The sequence below is a fragment of the Stegodyphus dumicola genome, chromosome 8, assembly GCF_044657685.1.
Source record: "Stegodyphus dumicola isolate Sdum_Otavi_A_Nest chromosome 8, ASM4465768v1".
In the NCBI taxonomy this organism is placed as follows: domain Eukaryota; kingdom Metazoa; phylum Arthropoda; class Arachnida; order Araneae; family Eresidae; genus Stegodyphus; species Stegodyphus dumicola.
In genome coordinates this window covers 171,434,693-171,455,168 of record NC_140775.1, presented here as the reverse complement: position 1 = coordinate 171,455,168, position 20,476 = coordinate 171,434,693, and the positions used below count along the sequence as shown (strand labels likewise).

Here is a 20,476-nt window from a genome sequence, read left to right as displayed (position 1 = left end):
TGAAGAAAGCTAATTTTATCTAGCATTAAAAGAATTTGTTAAAATATTAAAAGTTCATCTTCACCACTTACTTTAAAATTTGGAATAAACGATTCCAGAAAACCGACAGAAAAACCAACATGATTTAAAATTTAATCTCTATCATCCAATTTTTTGATTATTCGAAGTAATTACGGCCTCAGTTAATTGATAATTGGTGTTCTACTGCATTTCCGTCTCCTTTGTTTTGATTTAAAAGATTCAGAAAAAACGCAAAAATCTGAATTGTTGCTCAACTAATTTCCGTCAAATTACGTTGAGAAAAGAAACCGCAAAATTCAATAATTAGAACTGTGTACTTCTTTCACTAAATCTCTTTTGTATTGTAACAAATATAAGAGTATTTTTTAAAAATTGTGTTTTTAAATTTGTTTTTCATTACATTTAAGTTTCAAATTATTGTAATTTAAACTTTTTAATAAGTAATTACAGGTAATAAGAACGTATTCCTTATTTTTACGTGAAATATTCGTAAATCTTTTAGGCACAGATGAGGCCTTCGAATTCCACACGAATCTCGCAAAGATTCGAGATTCGAAAATTCGTGCTTATTTCTTTATTTGAATCATAATTTAAAAAACGGTTAACTCAGAAGTTTCAATTTTATTGACGTTCAAAAAAACGCTCATTAAGAATTTTAAGTGGACCTAGGAATGGATACCTGCACATATTGGAATCGATGGAAACGAGGCTGCCGATGAACTGCCTAAAAAGGCGAGAAATCTCAACAACTCAATCCCCGTCACTCTTGAAGATATTAATGCTGTTGTGGCTTGAACTGATACAGAAACTTTAAATACTGATTAATATCGTTTTATTTGTTTTCTGTTGTTTTCAGAATGGCAACAAAATTATTATTCAATTTTTGTTGTTTTGAGAATGGCAACAAAAAGATTGTTCAATTTTTGTTGTTCTTGGAATGGCAACAAAAGATTACTAATGATATTGTTCTAAAGAGTTGTTTACATTTTGCTAAAAACGAAATAAAGATTATTTTTGATTTAAAACGTGGATTGACGTTATTTGATGAAACAGAGTTGTAAAAATAAAGATTAATTTGGAGTCAGAGCCAATAATGCCATTGCCAGATATAGACTCAAAGAGAAATAAATCTATTAAGGAAGACCATCAGATATGTGAGATTGATGCAAAGAGAGAAATCAAAAGGACCATTACTAGATTTAGAACTTGTCATTTTGGAGGAATGAAAATTGATGAAGATGGTACCAGATCATATAGAACTTGTAGAAACTGCCGCGAAACGGAACTTTCTTCAGAATACATCTTCACCTGTCCCGTAATACTTGCAGAGCTCTGCAAAGCTTATAGTAAAAAGATAGTGGAACTGGCAAAGGCAGTGATTTCCACGCATGGATCCATTTGACTTCTCAAAGGACACCACACCAACCAACCGGACCTAGTTCATCAGTATTATGTCTTGAACTCACAAAGCCCTTGAGTGCCACACTCTGAATTTTCTGGAGAAATTACAATGTTGTATTTGTTTATGTAAGTTCTTAAATAATCCCACATCTCTCACATTTTCTTTGATTAAAAAAAACTTTATTTTTTGTTAAATCATGCTGTGAAAATGAAATTCGAGACTAAAGTGTCTTAATTAAGCACTTTATTTATTAAATTTCATTTATATCTTTTTAATAAATATTATTGTATTTTTAAAAACTACTTTCTTAAATTTGCATGTCATTAAACTCAGATTTATTAATTTTTTTATGATATTTTGGGGGATTCAACAACCTTTTTAAGGTTCGAATTTGGATTTGGAGGCGCAAGTACTTTTCGTAAGTTACCGGAAGATTTTCTTTCGACTATTTGTTATTGTCTCTGTTATCTTCGCGTGCATGAACATCAAGCGTATCGATTAGTGAGTCTCAGTTAAAAGCTATTCTTCCATCCCCGGATGTCTGTAAATTTTCCTAAACTTTTCCCAGTTCTCAACAATGATCGAATGAATTCTGAAAATCGCTTGCGAGTTCTTATATAAGACTTAAACGTCGTACTTTCCTTACAACTAAGCTAAATATTCCTTATGAAAAAAGTCAATAAATTTTGTTACAATTTTACTGTTTCCAATCGATACATTTTTTTTTTTTTTTTTTTTTTTCTTCGGGTATTTTGAAAACAATTCCTCTAAAATGGAGCGTATCGATGTTTTAATTTTAAGAAATAAGCTTTCAAAAATGTTATAATTTATTTTAAAAGTAGATGAAATACCTTTTATTAAATATACTAAATGCACATTGTTGCACATTCTAGATCTATTTTCAAGAATAACCGTAATTGTTGTTTCAGAACCAACTGTAAGCAGAAAATTACAAATTAATCAAACCAAGGCGTTCAGATCCCTGAATTCTTTTAGAATTTTCCCCAATGAACGGAAAAACATATTTTTAAAAAGCCGGGACTTATGTGGATTAATTACTTTATAAATGGTTAAATCCGAAATCAGACATTATAGGATAGCTGATAGAGTAAATAAACTCTTCCGCTTAGTTAAACATAGGGAGAAAATCTATCTAATGCTTCAAGGAACCGGTTTCGATCATAAGATTCTTTAGAAAAGTCAGGTATAATTATTTTATTCTCAGCATCTCCTTATTTTTCAATTAATAAGTAATTAACGAAGAATTTACGGGCCGGGATTTTTGATAGCTTTATTTCTCACAGAAATGACGCTGACGAAGAAGTTATTAAATATTTTGACATTAAATTGAAACAGAATAAAATGTTTCTATGGGGGACTTAAAAACAATAATTTATTACTATATTACAGAAAAATTGCCCGATTTTCCAGACAGAATTTTATAAATAATTAACTCTGTTTTACAAAGTTTATCAAGATTTGGAAGAATATGGAGTGAACATTTAAAAATTTTTAACAAAAAAATTTTAGAGCACAGAATCAACATGCTGAAGAAGAAATCTTAGAAATTGTGGATATTTTGTTCGAAAGAACACATTTTCGTTAATAAAAATTTAACAGCAATAAAGAAGAGGGCATCTTTTGCGTTATTAATATTAATACACACTGCCTTTGATCAACAAGGCCATGCTTTTAATAAAGATGCTTGTAACAATTTTGAAATGAAAACGATTTGGAATATTAACCTTTAAATCACAAATTCCTTATTAAAAGAAATACCACTTTTTTTTTTTTTTTTTTTTTTTTTTTAATAACAACCATCTTCCACTGTTATCACCCTTACAATCGGCTTCTATACTTAATGAATGTATTTCTCAATCGCGAATTCCCACTTGCTGCGTCATGAAATGCACGGTTTTAAATATAACTTTTAAAATTTTGCTTCGCTATCAACGTTATATTTGCAAGAATTGCTATTTTCTACAATGACATTGGTGAAATAGAAACAAACTACTGCCTTTTTAAGAAGATTTACATGTTAGTCTATCAATTTTAAGAGCACACTTGGATGAACTCTGTGGAAAACATCAGAATACAGTCTTCAAATTATAGCAGATGCACGTTTATAGAAAGATTTATGTATTATTTATTTGGTACGTCATAGGTGAGTGTTCAGTAATGTCTGTCATTAATTAAAAAAAGATTGGGAATTACCAATTTGTGCTACCGAAGTTTAAATTAGGTTTTGCAGAAATAATTAGAATTCCGTCTTGTTTGTTTAGAACTATTCGATTAGACAAAGCTTAAATGTATGTCTGAGAAGTAAAGCTTTCTTTTGCAAGGAAATCTTAACAGAAATTCTTCCAGCAATTGACCAATTTTCTAGAGTAAAAGCAGATAAAGTAATCAGCTTATCGCGGCCTTTTGTGTTGAAAAGGAAAAACACACATCCCAACCTACCAACTCATAATGCAAGGAACATTTATTGAGAATACAAAGGCTAGAGTTCTAATGGTGGTATCACTCTCGGAAATGAGCCTAAGCAAATACTGCGCAGTGAGTTGAGATTCTTAATGAAATTTATGTTAAAAGTGCACTTCCGCTTCTTTTGTTTACAATCACAGCAAATTATAGTTAAGAGTACGTGTGGAAGTTCCGCAAGTGATTAATGCTAGATGTTGCATTCGAAATGTGCTAGTTTGATTAGTAGACAACATATTTATCGTTAAAATTCAAACTTCGATTGTAAAGGAGATAAACTATCACAGCTTTTGGTGGTGTCATGGGACAACATACGTCTCCGGATGTCCGATTGTGATTACTGAGGAAGTTCGAAGTGCTTCCAGAAAGGCGACTGGATTTCCACTGTTGTGGTGAGCACTTATGCCTTCAGGGTTTGGCGTCTGTGTGGTGAGGTGGGTGTGAGCGCAGAAATTGCATTCGCATTCGCAATGCCACGGGCGTATCGGAAACCGGGCGGTTCCAGCCGAAGCAGGGGCGGGGACGCGAACTACCCTCTCCTAACATTCCTTCCATCTACGCGCGGACGAACGAAAAGCGAAGCCACAACACACACACATACTTGTGTACGAAATCGATAACACACGCATGCAAATAGGAAAACTGAAAAGAGACACAGCATTACTCACATTAACATCAGCTTAAATGTCGAATCGAACGAGTTCCTTTCTTCTTTTTCCAAAATGGCGATGGCCGTACCCGCATCGTTTTCTGTCCGTGTCCACCGGGGACGACATGCGGCGGGCAGGGTGTGCGGAATGACCGGCCGTTTTATCCGACATCTCGTTCGATGGTCGGAAGAATAATTCATTTTCGGACACAATTCTTTAAAAGGATGATATGCACCTCACGGCTTCGGGAAGAGAGAAGACACAGAACCGCCAATTTGGCACTCGGCCAAGTAACCGAACGGGCGAAATCGTTGACAGGGGCTGGCTGCCGTCGTCCAATCAGAGAGGAGCGGGTGTACGCTCCAGTGTTCCGCTTTCCCCCCCTCTCGCACCACCCCCTCTGTTGAGTTTTCCCCCCCTTCGGGTTGCACTTGTGTTTCGCATGCCGCCGTATATGGGAGTAGTTCGTCTGCGCTCTGTAATGTTCGTTTGTTTTTCGTGGACTTGCCCCGCATGGACTACAAGCGGAATATTTCTTATTTTTAGGACATCTCCTTTTTATTTCAGCTATTAGCAGGTAAATTAATTTTTAAATAATTATTAAAGGTTAAATTGTAATGCTAATCAAATAATTTTAGGTAAATTATAATTACCTAAATTCTTCGAATTTCACGAGCCGATGACATGCATTAGTTTAGTATTCTATCTTTTGGGATCTAAAAATAACTTCTTATGCTATTTCGTCAGAATTAATTAAAAGTTCCTAATTAACAATTTATTTAATTATAAGATGAACTTGTGCACTTCCTTGATATGTCTTGTTTCCGATTAATTCTACAGGCCCACCAGCGGCCGAGCGGTAAAGTCGCTGAACACTGGTAGTTCGGTCCGAGGTTCGAATCCCACGAACGGGCTGGCTGCATGGGCGTTTTCGTGGTTTTCCCCATGTGTAACGTGTATACGAGCCAGTTTCCCTTAGAAAGTCCTCCACGAAGGCATCCCTCGTCTTAGGCAGATAGCCCTCGAGTCTTTGCCATAATCACACACACACACACACACACCGATTAATTCTACGATAATCCTTCGCTACTATTTATGTGCCACAGAACCATGAGAAAATTATTAAAATTTGGTGAAAAAATTTCGAAATTACTTATTACAGAAATATTTAAGTATAGAAAATCATTTTTCATTTTATACGTGGAGAATGAATCCTGCTTCTTTGTTAAATCATAATATAAAATAACATCCCTAATCCACCAAGAAAACTGTTCTTGTTGTATAGCAGAATATTTCCTTAGTAATTGAGAGATCATTTTCCAAGATTTTTTTTAATTAATTACAAACGCTTATGGATGGTAATATATCCTAGATTTGTTTATAATTTAAATTTTAAACCTGTGACAATTTCTCAAAATACCGTCTGTCTTAAGGGTTGTTCTTAGGTGTTACAAATGAAATATCTGCGATACAAAAAAAAAACATACATATGAGATAATAACGTGATAATTTTTTTTCGTGTTTTCCAAACTGATTAATCGATTGCCAGTTTTAAAAATATGTCCTAAAGTATCTGAAATATCTGAGCCATGAAAAAAATATAAGGCACTATGATTCATCTCAAATTCATTCGGTAAAATCTGAATTTTTGTATTTTTATCCAAAATATTTTTTAATGTCAAATTTTCATACTTTTGTGTGAATTACTTATTCTTTATCGCTTGGGTATAATACATATATGCTTGTTGCTATACTAGTTAAATGCAGTTTTATGAGAGGCATAAACACTTATTTTGAAAATCGTTTGCGTATCACGTAAGACATACATCATTTGTATTCTTAGATTTCGACGAGAATAAGGCCATTTTTTTATTATTATATTTTAAACTTTGTAAACTTCAAGGATAAATTCAGAGAATGGCATTCCAGCATGCAGTGTGGGGGGTGTACGCAATCCGACTAGCCTCGTCTTCGCTGGCCGCATTCCAACCTCACCGCGACGGTGAGCAGTCGTTTCCCATCTCGGTCAAAGAGCTTCCAGGTTTTGACAGGCATGCTATGCACATGGCAGAAATGGCCGATTCCCCCCTCCTCCTTTATTTTTTTTCTTTCTCCCTCCCCAAGTAGCGTTTCACTTTGTTTTAACTTTAAAATCACTCAGTGAGAATTTTAAACGTCAGCGTCAGAATTTTAAAATCGATTGTATAAGTAATTATGATATTAAAATTAGTTTTTTGGTAAAATAAAATTTCTGAAGCAAAGACCTTCAATCAACAGAAAGCGAGAGGGGAGGGGCGAACTAGATACAAAATAATTTTAAAGTGTTAAAAAATAAGACTTTCTAATAGATAATTGCTCATTTAGTAAATAATAAAATGCGTAAGAAATTTGTGTCCGTCTTACTACAACTGTTCATTAAGGATTGACACTTGTTAAATGCTGATTACAATAGAAATAAATGGTGAATGTAATAACTTTATTTTTTACATCATCATATCTTTAGTACTGTATAAAAATTTAAATAAGAATTCTTTGACTTAGAAAATTGCAAATCATTGCATAAAAGGTCTGCAATCATAGATATTTTTGAAGAACTCCTGTTTAATAAGTTATTTTAAGTCTGGAAAAGATTTAATAAGTTATTTTAAATATGGAAAAGAAAAATACATCATTGTGGTTTTAAATAAAGAATCGCGTACTAAAACTATAATGTTTAAAATGAATGAATGAACATCCTTCTAAAACTATTTGCATAAAAGCATTAATTCATTGTTATTACATTGTATGTTAGACTTACAGTCACTATAATGTAATTTTTATTTTGTGATTTTATTGTTATTGCATGTGTAGCGGATTGTCCCATTGCAGCAGTGAACAAAACCATAGAATAAAAGTTAATGTTTTGAACCATTTTATCTTCTCCCCATAAAAAGTGCATGTCATTTATAAATAATCCTATTTTCAACCCCTATTTATAATAAATAATCTTATTCTTCGTTCATTTTATTTGTTATTATGGCCATAGTTAAGAGAGCAACATTCCTAAACGAAACTGTAAACTTAACAACATAAAGCATTTAAATTTCATAACGCACTTCCCATTGAAAGAAATTCAGCGAATACATGAAAGCTTACCGCACAAAATTAACCGATAAAATACTTTTTAAATTTCGGAAAATTTGAAATTAAAATTTTTGATTTGGAAATATAACCAATTTTTATTGTTAAGATTTTTCTCCCCTTCCTGAATGCTTCAATCATTTTTCAAATATTCCACATATTATTCTTGGCTTTTCAGTTTCAGGAAACGTTGAATTTCTGTACCAATTGTGCCCTAAAAACTCCATTTATGACTTCGAAGGCACCGAGAAAGTTGTAGTGGAGCCAAGCCACTAAACGGAAAACGATGCTAAACTTTCTCGGAGTCACTAGGTATGAGTAAGTTGGTTTTGAAGTCCGAGTTAAATTATTTGAGGCTACTATAGGACAGTTTTTGCAGATTATGTATTTCATAGGATCACTCAAAATAGTTTTACAATGTTTATGACAAGACTGGAAAACTACCCTAAGATACCTTACTCATATGTTGAGACAAATTATCATAAAACTTAAAAAATATTTCTGCTTTTAAATGTTGACATTTTGTATGTGGAAGAAGGGGATATATAGGTTTTTTTAGTATTTTGTTTTTTAAATGTGGAAATTTTTCTTAAGTGTTTTTATATCTATTAGTGTTAAGCTTTTAATATACGAACGGCAGTTAAAGAATATTTAAAATAATATAACCGTATCAGTTCGTTTTATATTAAATATATTTTTATTTATTTATTTATTTTATTTTTTGGAGGTTAACGTTCGACCTTTTAGCAGATGTAAACTACATAAAAACATAAACATCTTATTCTGTAAAACGAACGCATTACTGCTTATGCTCTTTTAAGTTTTTAAATAAACAAACATTGGGTTGTTTATGAGATATACAACTATTCAGGTTCTCTTCCCCTCGTTTGTTTATAAGTTCCCCCCCCCCCCTTCCCGTAAGATCCGGCTTTTTAAGGTAAACATGAATAATACACCTCCCTCTTTTTATTTGCGTGTGTGAATGTTTTTATAAATTATGTTGATTTTTTCCAAACGTAACCACCGTCTAGTCATTTTACTTCGTTTAAATTAAATTTTAAAATAAACATTCGATTACTTCATCTGTTTACGATCAATCTCTTTCCTCTTTCCCCCGCCTTCTGATAAAGCAGAAGTTTTGAATACGTAAACTTTCAATCAATCCTGCCCCTCCGAACGCATACAACCGTGCCGAATCTTTTTTTTTTTTTTTTTTGTGTGTGTGTGTGTGTGTGTGTGGATTTTACAATAACATACCATTGTCTCAAACATATACAAACATGCTAGGGCCTGTTGTTTCTTAGAAATTAACGATTTTCTACGGTTTAGTACATTCCGGAAACAATAAATCACTTGATAAATTTCTGAGAAGGAAAATTTTGCGTATTTGGGAAATATGAGTAAAGAATAATCGAGGCTCTCAATCAGCATCATTCGAGGAATAATTTATGTATAAAACTTCAAACTAAATATAAGCCTTCTTATAAAATCTTATCAGAAAATGCAAGTCTGAAGATAAAATAAACAATGAATTGCCGTTCTCAGTGTATAGACATGGAACTAAACTAGGCTAGGATTTTAATTGAAATGATTTGATTATAATACTTCCGAAAGAAATTGTGTATTTATACTTCATTCCTATCGCAGTATTTTTCTCGCATGTAATCACCAACCTGAAAAGTGATTTTACTGTAACTTTACGCTCTAATTACGTTTCAGGGTAACATTTGCTTAAGTTATGGATCAAAGGGGGATAAAATGGATGTCCTGTTCGAACATATTTATGAAGCTGATTCTGTTTAAGATATAATTTTAAAGCCATTAAAATAATATACAGTATTTACAACATAATGAATATCTTTTAAAAAAATGTGTTGCCAACATTTACATTATAATGAATACCTTTTAAAAAATATGTGTTGCCAACACGTAAAAAAAAGGTTAAATAGAACTTATTTATGTATGCTAAATTCCATCAATTGAAATTTAGAAAAGTTGAAATTTCCTATGAAGAAAACATTAACCTATCATCTCAAAATTAATATAATGCATGTGAACTTCACATTTAAACTAAACGTAATTAATATAGCAAACAATTTTCGATGTAACTGGACAGAAACTTACATTAAAATACACAAAGAATGTATATGTTTGACCATTTTAATAACCAAACGATCTTGTTTTTTTTTTTTACTTTATGCCTCCCTAAGAAGACTAAAGGCAATTTCTATCTTGCCGTTGCCACAGATTTCATTTAAAAGATAAACTGAAATACATAAACAACAAGCAACTTTGAAAGAAATTTATTCTGAATTTTTTTTATTGCCATTACTGTTGCAAAAGCAAATTTTTTTCTTCAGATGTTGCCAATTTACCCCCCCCAAAAAAATATTATTATTATTATTATTATTATTTTATTTATTTTTTTTGGGGGGTCAGTAATCTAGAAGTTCTAAATCCAAGCAAAATAAATTTAGAAAATTGGATCTGGCAGTAATGGGCATAAAAAGAGAAATATAGAATATGAAAATTATTTACTGATAAAAGAGATAGTGATAACCAGCGAAACTTTTTTTAATGCTAAAATTACTTAAAAAGCTGAATTTTGATTGTCTGAAAGACGCCAGCCAGTTCGTTTACCTCGTTAAAGGTCGTAAAATCCCACTTTCTTTACGACGTGCTCTTCTCTCTATGAACGCAACTTCTGCTTAGAATTATTTATTTGGAAATATGGGAAAACTGTGTTTCACAGATGCGATTTTAATCCAAGAAATGGTATTTAATTTTCATTCATTTTTATTTGTTATTTTGGCTGTAGTTATGCGCATTAGTCGAAAAGCGTTCTGAATGTAACATAAAGCATTTTAATTCCATTAAGCATTTCTCATTGAAAGAAAGTCGGCGAATACATGAAAGCTTGCCGCACAGAATTAACTTATATTGTTTAAATTTCAGAAAATTTGAAATATAGCTTTAGAGTTGAAATTATCATCGAAGTTTTATTATTAAAAAATGTTCTTTCCACTTCCTCAAGCGACTGTTATGAGTTCAATTAAATTTTTAAGTGTAAAATGTCTACATAAACTTCTTACAATGACTGCCTAATATTTCAATAACATTAGCAGTCTTCGAATAAAAATTATTAAAGCAAAGTGTTATTAATTGTTAGTACGAAGATAAAAAACAGATGCGTTTAGATAATACCAAGAGAATGTAGGAATTATTTTATAAAATAGTATTTGCAGTTCTTCATGTATTTTGTAGTTAATATAAATATATATATTGTATAAACAGAAACTGAATAAAAATTAACTTAAGTACTATTTTTGTCTCGCAAAATGCTATAAAATTAATAATTTAATTAATATAAACCCAAAATGGCGAACTATGCAATAGAAGTCACAAATCTGAACAATGAATTCCAAACATGGAACACAAAACTAAAGCAAAAGTAAATCAATACATAAATAAAACAAAATTGACATAAAATTAAAAGTTAAATTATAATCGTCTTTGGTCATTTTCAAAGAGCTGTCCAAAGAATTAGAGCCATGTTTCTTAATTATATCTGGAAGAATTGGAAAAAAAAAAAAAAAAAAAAAAAAAAAGAAGAAGAAAGAAAGAATTATTTAAATTAAAATAAAAAATTAACACAAAGTTTATAGTATCAAAAATTTTTTCAAGAGACTTAAAAACTTTTACTTTGAAAATTGTATTATAAAACTTGTAAAATCAAGACGTAACCTGCTTCAGTGCGACTTAAAATTAGTTACATAATGGACTGAATAGACTAAAGGTCAAAAATTTTTTGCTAAGAAATATTATTAATTTTTTTTCTTAACTAATGTAAATGCATAATGATAAGCAGAATGCAAGGGAATCAAACATCATGGCACCAGAAATTTCTTAAAATGGAACATTGTTAAAAATGTAAATGTCATTTAAGCTAGTTCCTGATGTTTCAGGAAATTAGCTACACAATATGTAGATTAGATTAAAAGTAAAAATAAATAAATAAATAAAATACTGAAAGCTTTTAAATTTTATATTACGCCTAAACGGCCGTTTCTCTCTCATTTACATTTCTTAGTTTCGAGAGCATACAGGCTAACGCTAGCTTGTGCTGAAAATATTTAAAAACAGCATATCTTCAGAATTTCCGATAGACAGTCTCGCGTGCTGGAGATAAAAATGTTTTATTCCCTAGTGTTGCCACTGTTCGCTTTGAAATTGTTGAGCTTTTTAATCAAACATTCATTAAGGATTTACAAAATATGATATGGACTATAAAACAAGTTCCGAATTCGGGTTTCGAGGTGCCCCATGGAGGGCCATGTCATTCAAAATTTGATGAGTCTAGTACCGCGAGAAACATACATGCATTCATATAGATTCTTCATTATTTAGTTTCTTTAAATGTAATACAGGGTGATAATACATAGTGGCAACTATTTGAAAAGTAATTCGGACATTTAAAATGATTCGATGTAAAATATCGTTTTGAGACCAATAGCTCTTCTAGGCTAAAAGCAAAGGAAAAGAAAAAAACTGATTGATTTAGATTAACTTGTAAAACCGACAAGGCAACTAAGTATAAGCCATCAAACAAAAGGGGAGGGGAAATCCACAGGAAAAAGAAAATTTCCCAAAATTTGCAAATTGGTATGCACAGCACGTATAAAAAAGTGTTACTATTATTATTGTATCATGTACAACCAAGAAATCAGTTCAAATTTTTTATTTCATAAGTATTTATTTCACTTGTACAATGTATTTTCGTATTTGCGCGTACATTTTACGTTGTTCCCGTTGTTCCTAAATCATATGCTAAAAAAGCTGCTTCTGTTTGAAATTACAACAAAATTGAGAACATTATCTATTGTCTCGTCCGGCAATAAATCTAAAATCACTAAGGCTAACAGAAAGTGAAAGTAATTGTGCTGTGCTTTTATTTATTTTATATGATAATGATTATAAGAATTAATAGCTATGTTATATATATTTATAAATATGGATGATTTCCTTGACAAATTTCTAGAAAACGTGTTGGCATCTAAATTTGCTTCTGAATTTCGTGAATCGCTAACAGAATAGGAGATTATTCTATAATAGAAACATTCAGGAATCATCAATCAGTTGGCAGCATGCGATTTAATTCAATTCACCTTCAGGGCATAGACAGAATAAACTAACAATCAGCTCTCTAACTATTTCCGGCCAGATGGTCTTAACGCATTCTGGCGCCTTCCAGGTTGTCTGTAGGAAACTGAACAACTTTTAGTGTTATTGATGTATTGATAGGATGACCAGATTTCCTAACGCAAATCCAGAACACAAGACAACTTTGACAGCTTGAAAAAAGTGCATAAAATAGATCCTCAAAAAGCATTCCATTTAAAAAGATTTCACCTTACACTATCCACCGCGTGTTACTTCCTTCAAGAATCCTTCATTTTCCTGTATCAACAGATTGAACTTTTCGCTGGCTTCGACAATAGTTTGTCATAATTATCATAGTTTTCAAAAGGTTGTCCTTCAGTTGGGTTTTTGAAGTGTCAACATATTATTATTAAAAAAATGTAGGATGAACATCGGTGCGTTTGTTACCAGTAAATGCAGATATAAATTAATCATTAATTTTACGTGCTGGATAAAAGAATTGTTTTGAAAATGTCGCAAGTTCTTTCTCGTGGATTTCAGTTTTATTCTAAAATCAGTTTTAGTTTTATCATTTGTTATAAATCTCCCTTACTGTTTTCGTAATAGCACAAAATATTCGACGGATTATTGGTTGTTAAATAAGCTTTCCGTCAAGTTATTTTTTCCAGAAATTAAAATTTTATCGACATTTTCAGTGCAAACCATCTAAAATTCTGGAGCTAAAATAATCGCATTGTCTTTTTACAAAGTGAAATTGTAAAGAAAACTAGAGTTCCGCCACAAGCCGTTCTAGGTCGCATAGAACGAGATTCGTCAAAAATTATTTATGGAATGCACCGAAATTTGATAATGGAATGCTCTTTTATTCTAATTTTGATGAAGATAATTTCTTAGTATTTGTAAGGAACAACATTGTCAAAATTCTTATCTATTATTTATAAATTCTATTCATTACCTGGAGCACACTGAAGTGGGAATACTGCACCAAAATCCACTATTACCTGCGACATCTGCTAACTTTATGTAGCGGTATCTTTTATAATTAAATCAATGTAAATTATAAATTTAAAACATTTACTGAAGATTCGATATTTCTCTCGGCATGTAAGCTTTTGTGAATAAGTAAAAATTGTTAAGTAACTGACCGGTTTTTGACATATGTTACTTAAATACGAGTCAATTTTTCTTAGGAATTGCTCCACAAAAGAATCTTTTTCTTGTAAACATTGGTTATTTATTAAGCATTTATAGCATTAGTATAATTAACGAAACAGCTGTAGAATTATCCTGACTCGGTGATCGTTTGCGCCTCGCTTAGTGACAAATTTCGCTATGACATAATATTTTAACACATTAAATTTGTGTACTGTAGCAGTTACTAAGTTAATGCAAATAATAAAACGGAGCGTATGCTAACAATAATCTTTGATCAGTCAAACAAAATACAAACAGTTAACGTAATTAAAAAGCAGCGTATGTTTCGATATTCTATGATTAGTTAAATGCAGAATATAAGTAATTAATGTTAAAATTAAGCTTACTCAGAATTCAGGAAAAAATTAAATTGCACGTTTTGAAACTTTTAGACTTCAAAATGTTATTGTATGATTGGTTATAGTAATTTGCAGCGTAAAAATATTTTACACTTTTAAAGAATTGTTTGAAATAAAATTGTGCCGAAGATATGCCTAAATTATGTAAACAATTTCTCAACCAGATTAAATATTAAATGAGGTTTTCTCAACATCGATCCCATTAGAGTTTGTTACGGCGTGGTTTAAACAAATTAATTAGTCAGCTTTTCCGCATTTTTTCCCTAATGCAACTCTCTAATAAGCGCACATTAAAGACAAGAATTAAAATTTGCTGACTTCCAACCATAGAAGAAGTTAATTTAATTTATACATTTTTTATTGAAAGGAGCAGAAAACTAAGTAAGAATTGTGGCTGAAAAAAGTAATGACAATAAAAAATTTATTTTATTGTTTAAAAGTATTGGCTTATAGTTATCAACTTCATTCCCGCAATTTAAGAGTTAAGAATATTACATAAGACTTTTTACCAAAAATTAACCAGTTGTACTGGAAACAAACCAAAAACCTGAATTTTTGATTGAGTGTTACGTACACCAAAAATTTTCTTTATTTCATGTTTTGTGCGAATTTAATGGTATTTTTATTAACGAACTCGACGATTTAAAAGCAGTGTGCTTCCACTCTCCAAAGCATATTTATATTTCAAATTTAATCAGAAAACTTTCATACATAATAAAAATGTTTTGCTACTAGCCAAAATAAGATATCTTTCATGAATCTCTGCGTCCCCAGTTCTCAAAGCACAAGATCTTTAATATTTCTTTCAAGTTTAATCTGCCTGTTACTCAGTTACAAACTATGCGGTTTAAAAGCAATAAACGCAGTTTTTATCTGTTGTTATTATTAATTAATTACTAGCTGGATCTATGAAATTGCACTAGCTGATTAAAATCATTATATATTTTTCATTTTTATAATATTTATTTTAGACGACAAGTTGCCAGTGAGGCAGTAAAGTTGGCAATACGAAGACCTTTATTTTGAATTAGATACAGGTTATTAATGAAATTGTGTTGAAGCACTGCAATTTATGTATTAGAATCAATCATTTAAGTGGAAATTTGATTAAAAAATTCATTATAAAGCTTTGGTTCTATGTAATTAGAAATTGAACGAAATAATTCTTGTGAATGACGTTACCATTTCTGTAATTATAAGCGTTGCTTTCAACAATTAATAACTCTGAGTTAGTACTGTTTTTTTTTTATAAAGTGGATCATAACTTTTGCAAAAAGGTCAAGCCTGTCTTCGCATTCGAAACAGGAATAGCAAGATATTTTATTTCCTGGAATTCAGGAAATGGTTTTATGCATTCGTAAAACGAAACAATTTATATTTTTATCTAGCACAAAGACTATGTAATGATATTTATAAATAAAATAAATTAACACCTTAAAGGAAAATTACTGTAGTACTCATAATTTTAATTAAATTTCAACTTTGCAGTAAAAAATGAATCATTTTGTACAATTTTATTTCAGTATTTAAAAAATTAAAAGCATCTAAGCATTGCTACCCCTAATTCTCAATTTTATGATTAATAAACTAATTGCAGGAAACGCTGATGGTGAGTTTAATTTAACAAAATATAAGAAGTTATGTCTACAAGCTTCCTTAACAAATTCCAGTTCTTGCTTATCTGTTCTCAGCTCCGTCGATCCTGAGAAAGAGTGAGAGATTTGCACAAGTTTCCTTGTAGATTGAATAACTGCTTCTAGCTCGTTATCTGAGAGTTTTGTGACTCATGGAGTACGTTCTTCCACTCAAAAAGTTGCATACTAATACAAGGTTCCTCTTGGGAAAAGATACTCTTGATCAGCAGGGAAGGGTAGATGCTTAGCAAACAGTAGTGACAAGTTCAATAATCCCAAATTCAGATACATCAGACCATCATCATTTAGGTACATCAAATTCAGGTTAACAGGACATTCAGACTGCCAAAGAAATATACTAAATTATTACAAACAACTGCTTATTTACTTCGGCAGTACCGGCAACTACGTCCGCACATTTACATTTAATCTGAGTGCTGTTAAAAAAAATCATATTAGAATTAAAAGAAAAATACTGCTAGCAATTTACCTGTATTTCCATGTAATTTAATGAGAATAAATTCATTTTCATTATGTAAATTGAATCAGTCAGTGTTAACGGAGGAAAACAAATCTATTAAAAATTAATCCTTTTTTTAATTATACGAAGTGTGCCCATAAAGTAACCGGACAGATTAAAAGACCAAACGATAAAATATAGTGAAAGAATAAATGTATGTTTAAAAAAAGTGACATCTCAACTCTTTTCAAAGCCAATTTAAACTGGTTGTTTTGTCATCTGCATGTCAAAACGCCGGAGTCATTTTTTCATTTACGGAGAAGAACATTGTACAAAAAATTTGCTTCAATAAAGAATAATTTTATAACATTAAATTTTGTTACAGATTAGATAAATCTGCTACCGAAACGTTAGGCATGATTCGAAGAGTATATGGCTATGCATCAGTATCAAAAAGCACAAGTGTATGAGTAGTACAACCGTTTTAAATGTAGGCGCAAAAGCGTTGAAACCAAAGATGGGGGGGGGGGTGTCTTTCAACTTCAAATGCCTATTAAAGGCATATTCCGTGAACGGTCATTTCCAATGCCTATAAACAATGCTTGGATGATCTGAAGAAATATATTAGCAGTAAAAATACCAACAAGTGTGTAAAAAATTATCTAAAAATTAAAATAGTATTATAGACAAAGGTAAAAAAAATAAGTATTTTAAGTTCCTAAGTGTTTGGATAAAACAGCCCAGAACTGCTAGCTGATCGAAACTCCCAGCGATTGAATCTGCTGGCTGTATTGAGCTGTTGTGGTTTCCATTAAAAATTCCTTTATGGCACGGAGGTACATTTTCTAAAGAAGCAGTCATCGATTGCTTTCCTGTTGTTATAAAACTGGATCTAATTAAATATTTCATTTACTTTCGCAGCCATTGTTGGCATACGTTAATTAAAAGTCGCATTGCCAAGGATAAGCCAACAACAGCCGAAAGAGTTTCCTGTTGGATACGAGAAAATTTGGTGTGGTTTTATTTGAGAATGGCAAACGCGCAAAAGGATATCTGCCTAAAAGGGGAAGGACTTCTGAGGCAACGAGAAAACTACGTGCAGCCAGGCCGTTTGTCGGTGTTTGAACCCGTGTCGAAAAACCAGTGCTCAGCGACTCGTCCGCTAAAATTCCGTAACCTAGTCCTAATGGGGCTCAAATCAGGAGGGTTATAAGTGCTAGCAACTTTTATTGTCATTTATATTAATTTCCAGTTGATTAGAAATGTATCTTGTTAGAAGTTATTTATATCTTTTACACAGACATTTTAGATGCTAGGATGCTGGATGGGGGTGGCGACTGAAGTATTTTGAACCTCTTATTAAATTAATATAAATAGAGAGTGTCTGAAAAGTGTTCAATTAAAGTTTATATAGTAATAAAAACTAACGATTAAATGCTGAAATCTTTGTTGCATAAGCCATAACGGAGACTCAACAATACTTTTAAATGCGCCATTAACAGTTATAGCACACATCGAAGCAATATAACCTTCAGATCCAGAGTAAGCTAGCAATCGCTACGGTAGATCTCTAATTCGGATGAAACAAACAACACCCTGTATCTTTTCACATATAGACGTGATTTCACTTGACCTCAAAAGAAGCCGATGAAATAGGGTCTATGCTTCTTGAAAATCAAGAAGTAGATTCTTTTCATCCTATCCACCATCATGGAACACGTATATTAAATACATTCAGCTTCGTTACGCAAAGAGCGAATTGCTTCATCTGGGCTCAAGATGATGCGATTTGATTCCTCACCTGGAAATAAGGAAACTTCAGCCTAGTTATGTATTGTCACTAACAGTGGCACAATGTCCTGACATTTATTTTGCGGGTACCCTGTGCAGTTATGCATAATACAAAATTCTGGGACAGTCTTTGATGAGTAAAGCATATTTAATGCATTTTTCATAATATTTACCATACTGGTTCGACTAAAATGCGTAGAAGCCTTGCTACAACATTTTCGAGGCCTTAAGCGATCATATTAGTTTGTGACCCACATAACTTAAATATATTAACAATTCAAAGCAAAATATGCGTTTCTTTAGATGTTGCTTATAAGAGCAACGTAGCTGGATAAGCTGTATGAGATATGATGAGGGTATTTTAAAAACAAGGTAATTAAATAACTTAAACAGTATCTCAATGTAAAACTAATTAAATATGTTTTTATATGTAAAAATTAAGGAAAGTCATAAATATTCACTGCCAAACGTAAAATTTAAAATATCTATCGCAGTGTATTTTGTATATGTTAGGGTGCGGTGTTAAGACATGTACGATTTCTAAAAGGTATTTGAACGATAAGAAGACCTTTCGGACTAATATCTTGCATTGAATTAATTTATTATTATATTTATATGTATTGCATATTAATTACACGCAAATTTTTATAAGCACAATTCAGTGCTTTTGAACAAAATGGTAATCATACATTCTTCATACTTTATAGCAACAGCCTTCCTCACAATTAGCTGATTTCAGCTTATATCGATTTTTATTGAGTCGTATATTGACGTTCTAATAGTTTATTTCCCATTCATTTTTTGCGAATCCAACTGGTCGCTTGGCCTAGTTCGATTCCCAGCAATTTCGCCGGTGTCCGCCGATAACATCGCGGCAAAAACATCGCGAACGAAAACATCGCGGAGAAAACAACGCAAGGCGAAAACGTCGTGGTACAAAACATCGTGGGAGAAAACATCGCAAAGAGAAAACATCGCAGTCCTAAAACATCGTGGTAAAAAACATCGTCGTCGAAAATATCGTGGTAAAAAATAAAGTATCTACAAATCATCGCATGACGATAACATCGCAGACATGTTTTTTCAAAACATGCTTTAATAACTGTAAATGAATATTCCCATAATGATTTGTGAGGGCAAAATGTAAAAAAGGATAATTTTTACTTTCACATTTTTTGTTAACTAATAAATTTTTGCTGAAAAAGTAACAAGGAAACTTAAGCATAGAAAATTAAATGCAACTTATAGCTTATACGTTTCATGAAAAACTACCAGTAAAAACTTTATAAAAAATGAATTATTAATGGCCTTTGTTAGTTAACTATGTCGGTTTAAAATTCTATTAATTGCTATAAGTTGCATTAATTTGCTATGTTTAAGTTTCCTTCTTACTTTTTCAAAAAAATTTATTAGTTAATAAAAAAATGGGAAAACAAAAATTATCCTTCTTTATATCTTGCACTCACAAATCATTATGGGGATATCCATTTACAATTATTAACGCATGTCTGCGATGTTATCGTCATGCGATGATTTGTAGATACTTTATTTTTTACCACGATATTTTAGACGACGACGTTTTTAAATTGCGAAGTATTTGAATCGCTTTATTTTCGACGACGATGTTTTGTACCACGATGTTTTAGGACTGCGATGTTTTCTCTTTGCGATGTTTTCTCCCACGATGTTTTGTAGCACGACGTTTTCGCCTTGCGTTGTTTTCCCCGCGACGTTTTCGTCCACGATGTTTTTGCCACGATGTTTTCGGCTGTAACCATTTCGCCAGTGGCTGCTTATGTAAGTTCACTGATTCGTATGCTAATCCCGCCGAATGGACTAGCTGATTTCATGGTTTTCCGAAGCTTTTCCGCTGTACGACGACAATGGTAATATTTTGTTAAATGTGAGAAATACGTTAAATCTGTGTTTTGTTGGCATCATTTCATCAGCCAAAGAACAGAATTAAATAATATTCGTTTTAAACTTCATCTTATGTACAATTCATTGTAATTTATTTTAAAATATGCATGCATATTTTATATGCATATTTTATAATCGCAATGATTTACATATCAAGTATATACTTTAACATAAATATAGAAGATGCACAGCAATTGGGCTTGATAAACGGCATGCAAATTTATTAAAAAATGTTTGGATGTTAAAACGTAAAACTGAAGATTTACATTATGTCATGTGATGTA

General features: G+C 31.7%; 2 protein-coding genes across 10 annotated transcripts in view; one reads left to right on the top strand and one right to left on the bottom strand.

The window, feature by feature from the left end:
* Positions 1-4,849, bottom strand: part of LOC118196729 (uncharacterized) — a 102,052-nt gene extending 97,203 nt beyond the window's left edge. For 2 of the 6 annotated variants that reach the window (XR_015042805.1, XR_015042808.1), the window contains exon 1: positions 4,573-4,835. Coding sequence is in view for 2 of the 6 variants with exons in the window: in XM_085822742.1 (XP_085678868.1) it covers positions 4,573-4,754 (182 nt within the window). In the remaining 4 variants the exon portion in view is untranslated. Of the gene's footprint in view, positions 1-4,572 lie in introns of all 6 variants that reach the window. The other 4 variants (XR_015042806.1, XR_015042807.1, XM_085822742.1 and 1 more) reach the window with 4 other exon arrangements.
* Positions 4,850-4,976: 127 nt separating this feature from the next.
* The window catches only part of LOC118199119 (uncharacterized), a 196,576-nt gene continuing 181,076 nt past the window's right edge, over positions 4,977-20,476 (top strand). For 3 of the 4 annotated variants that reach the window (XM_035370921.2, XM_035370920.2, XM_035370915.2), the window contains exon 1: positions 4,977-5,131. The gene's annotated coding sequence lies outside the window, so the exon portion shown is untranslated. The remainder of the gene's footprint in view (positions 5,132-20,476) is intronic. The other variant, XM_035370917.2, reaches the window with a different exon arrangement.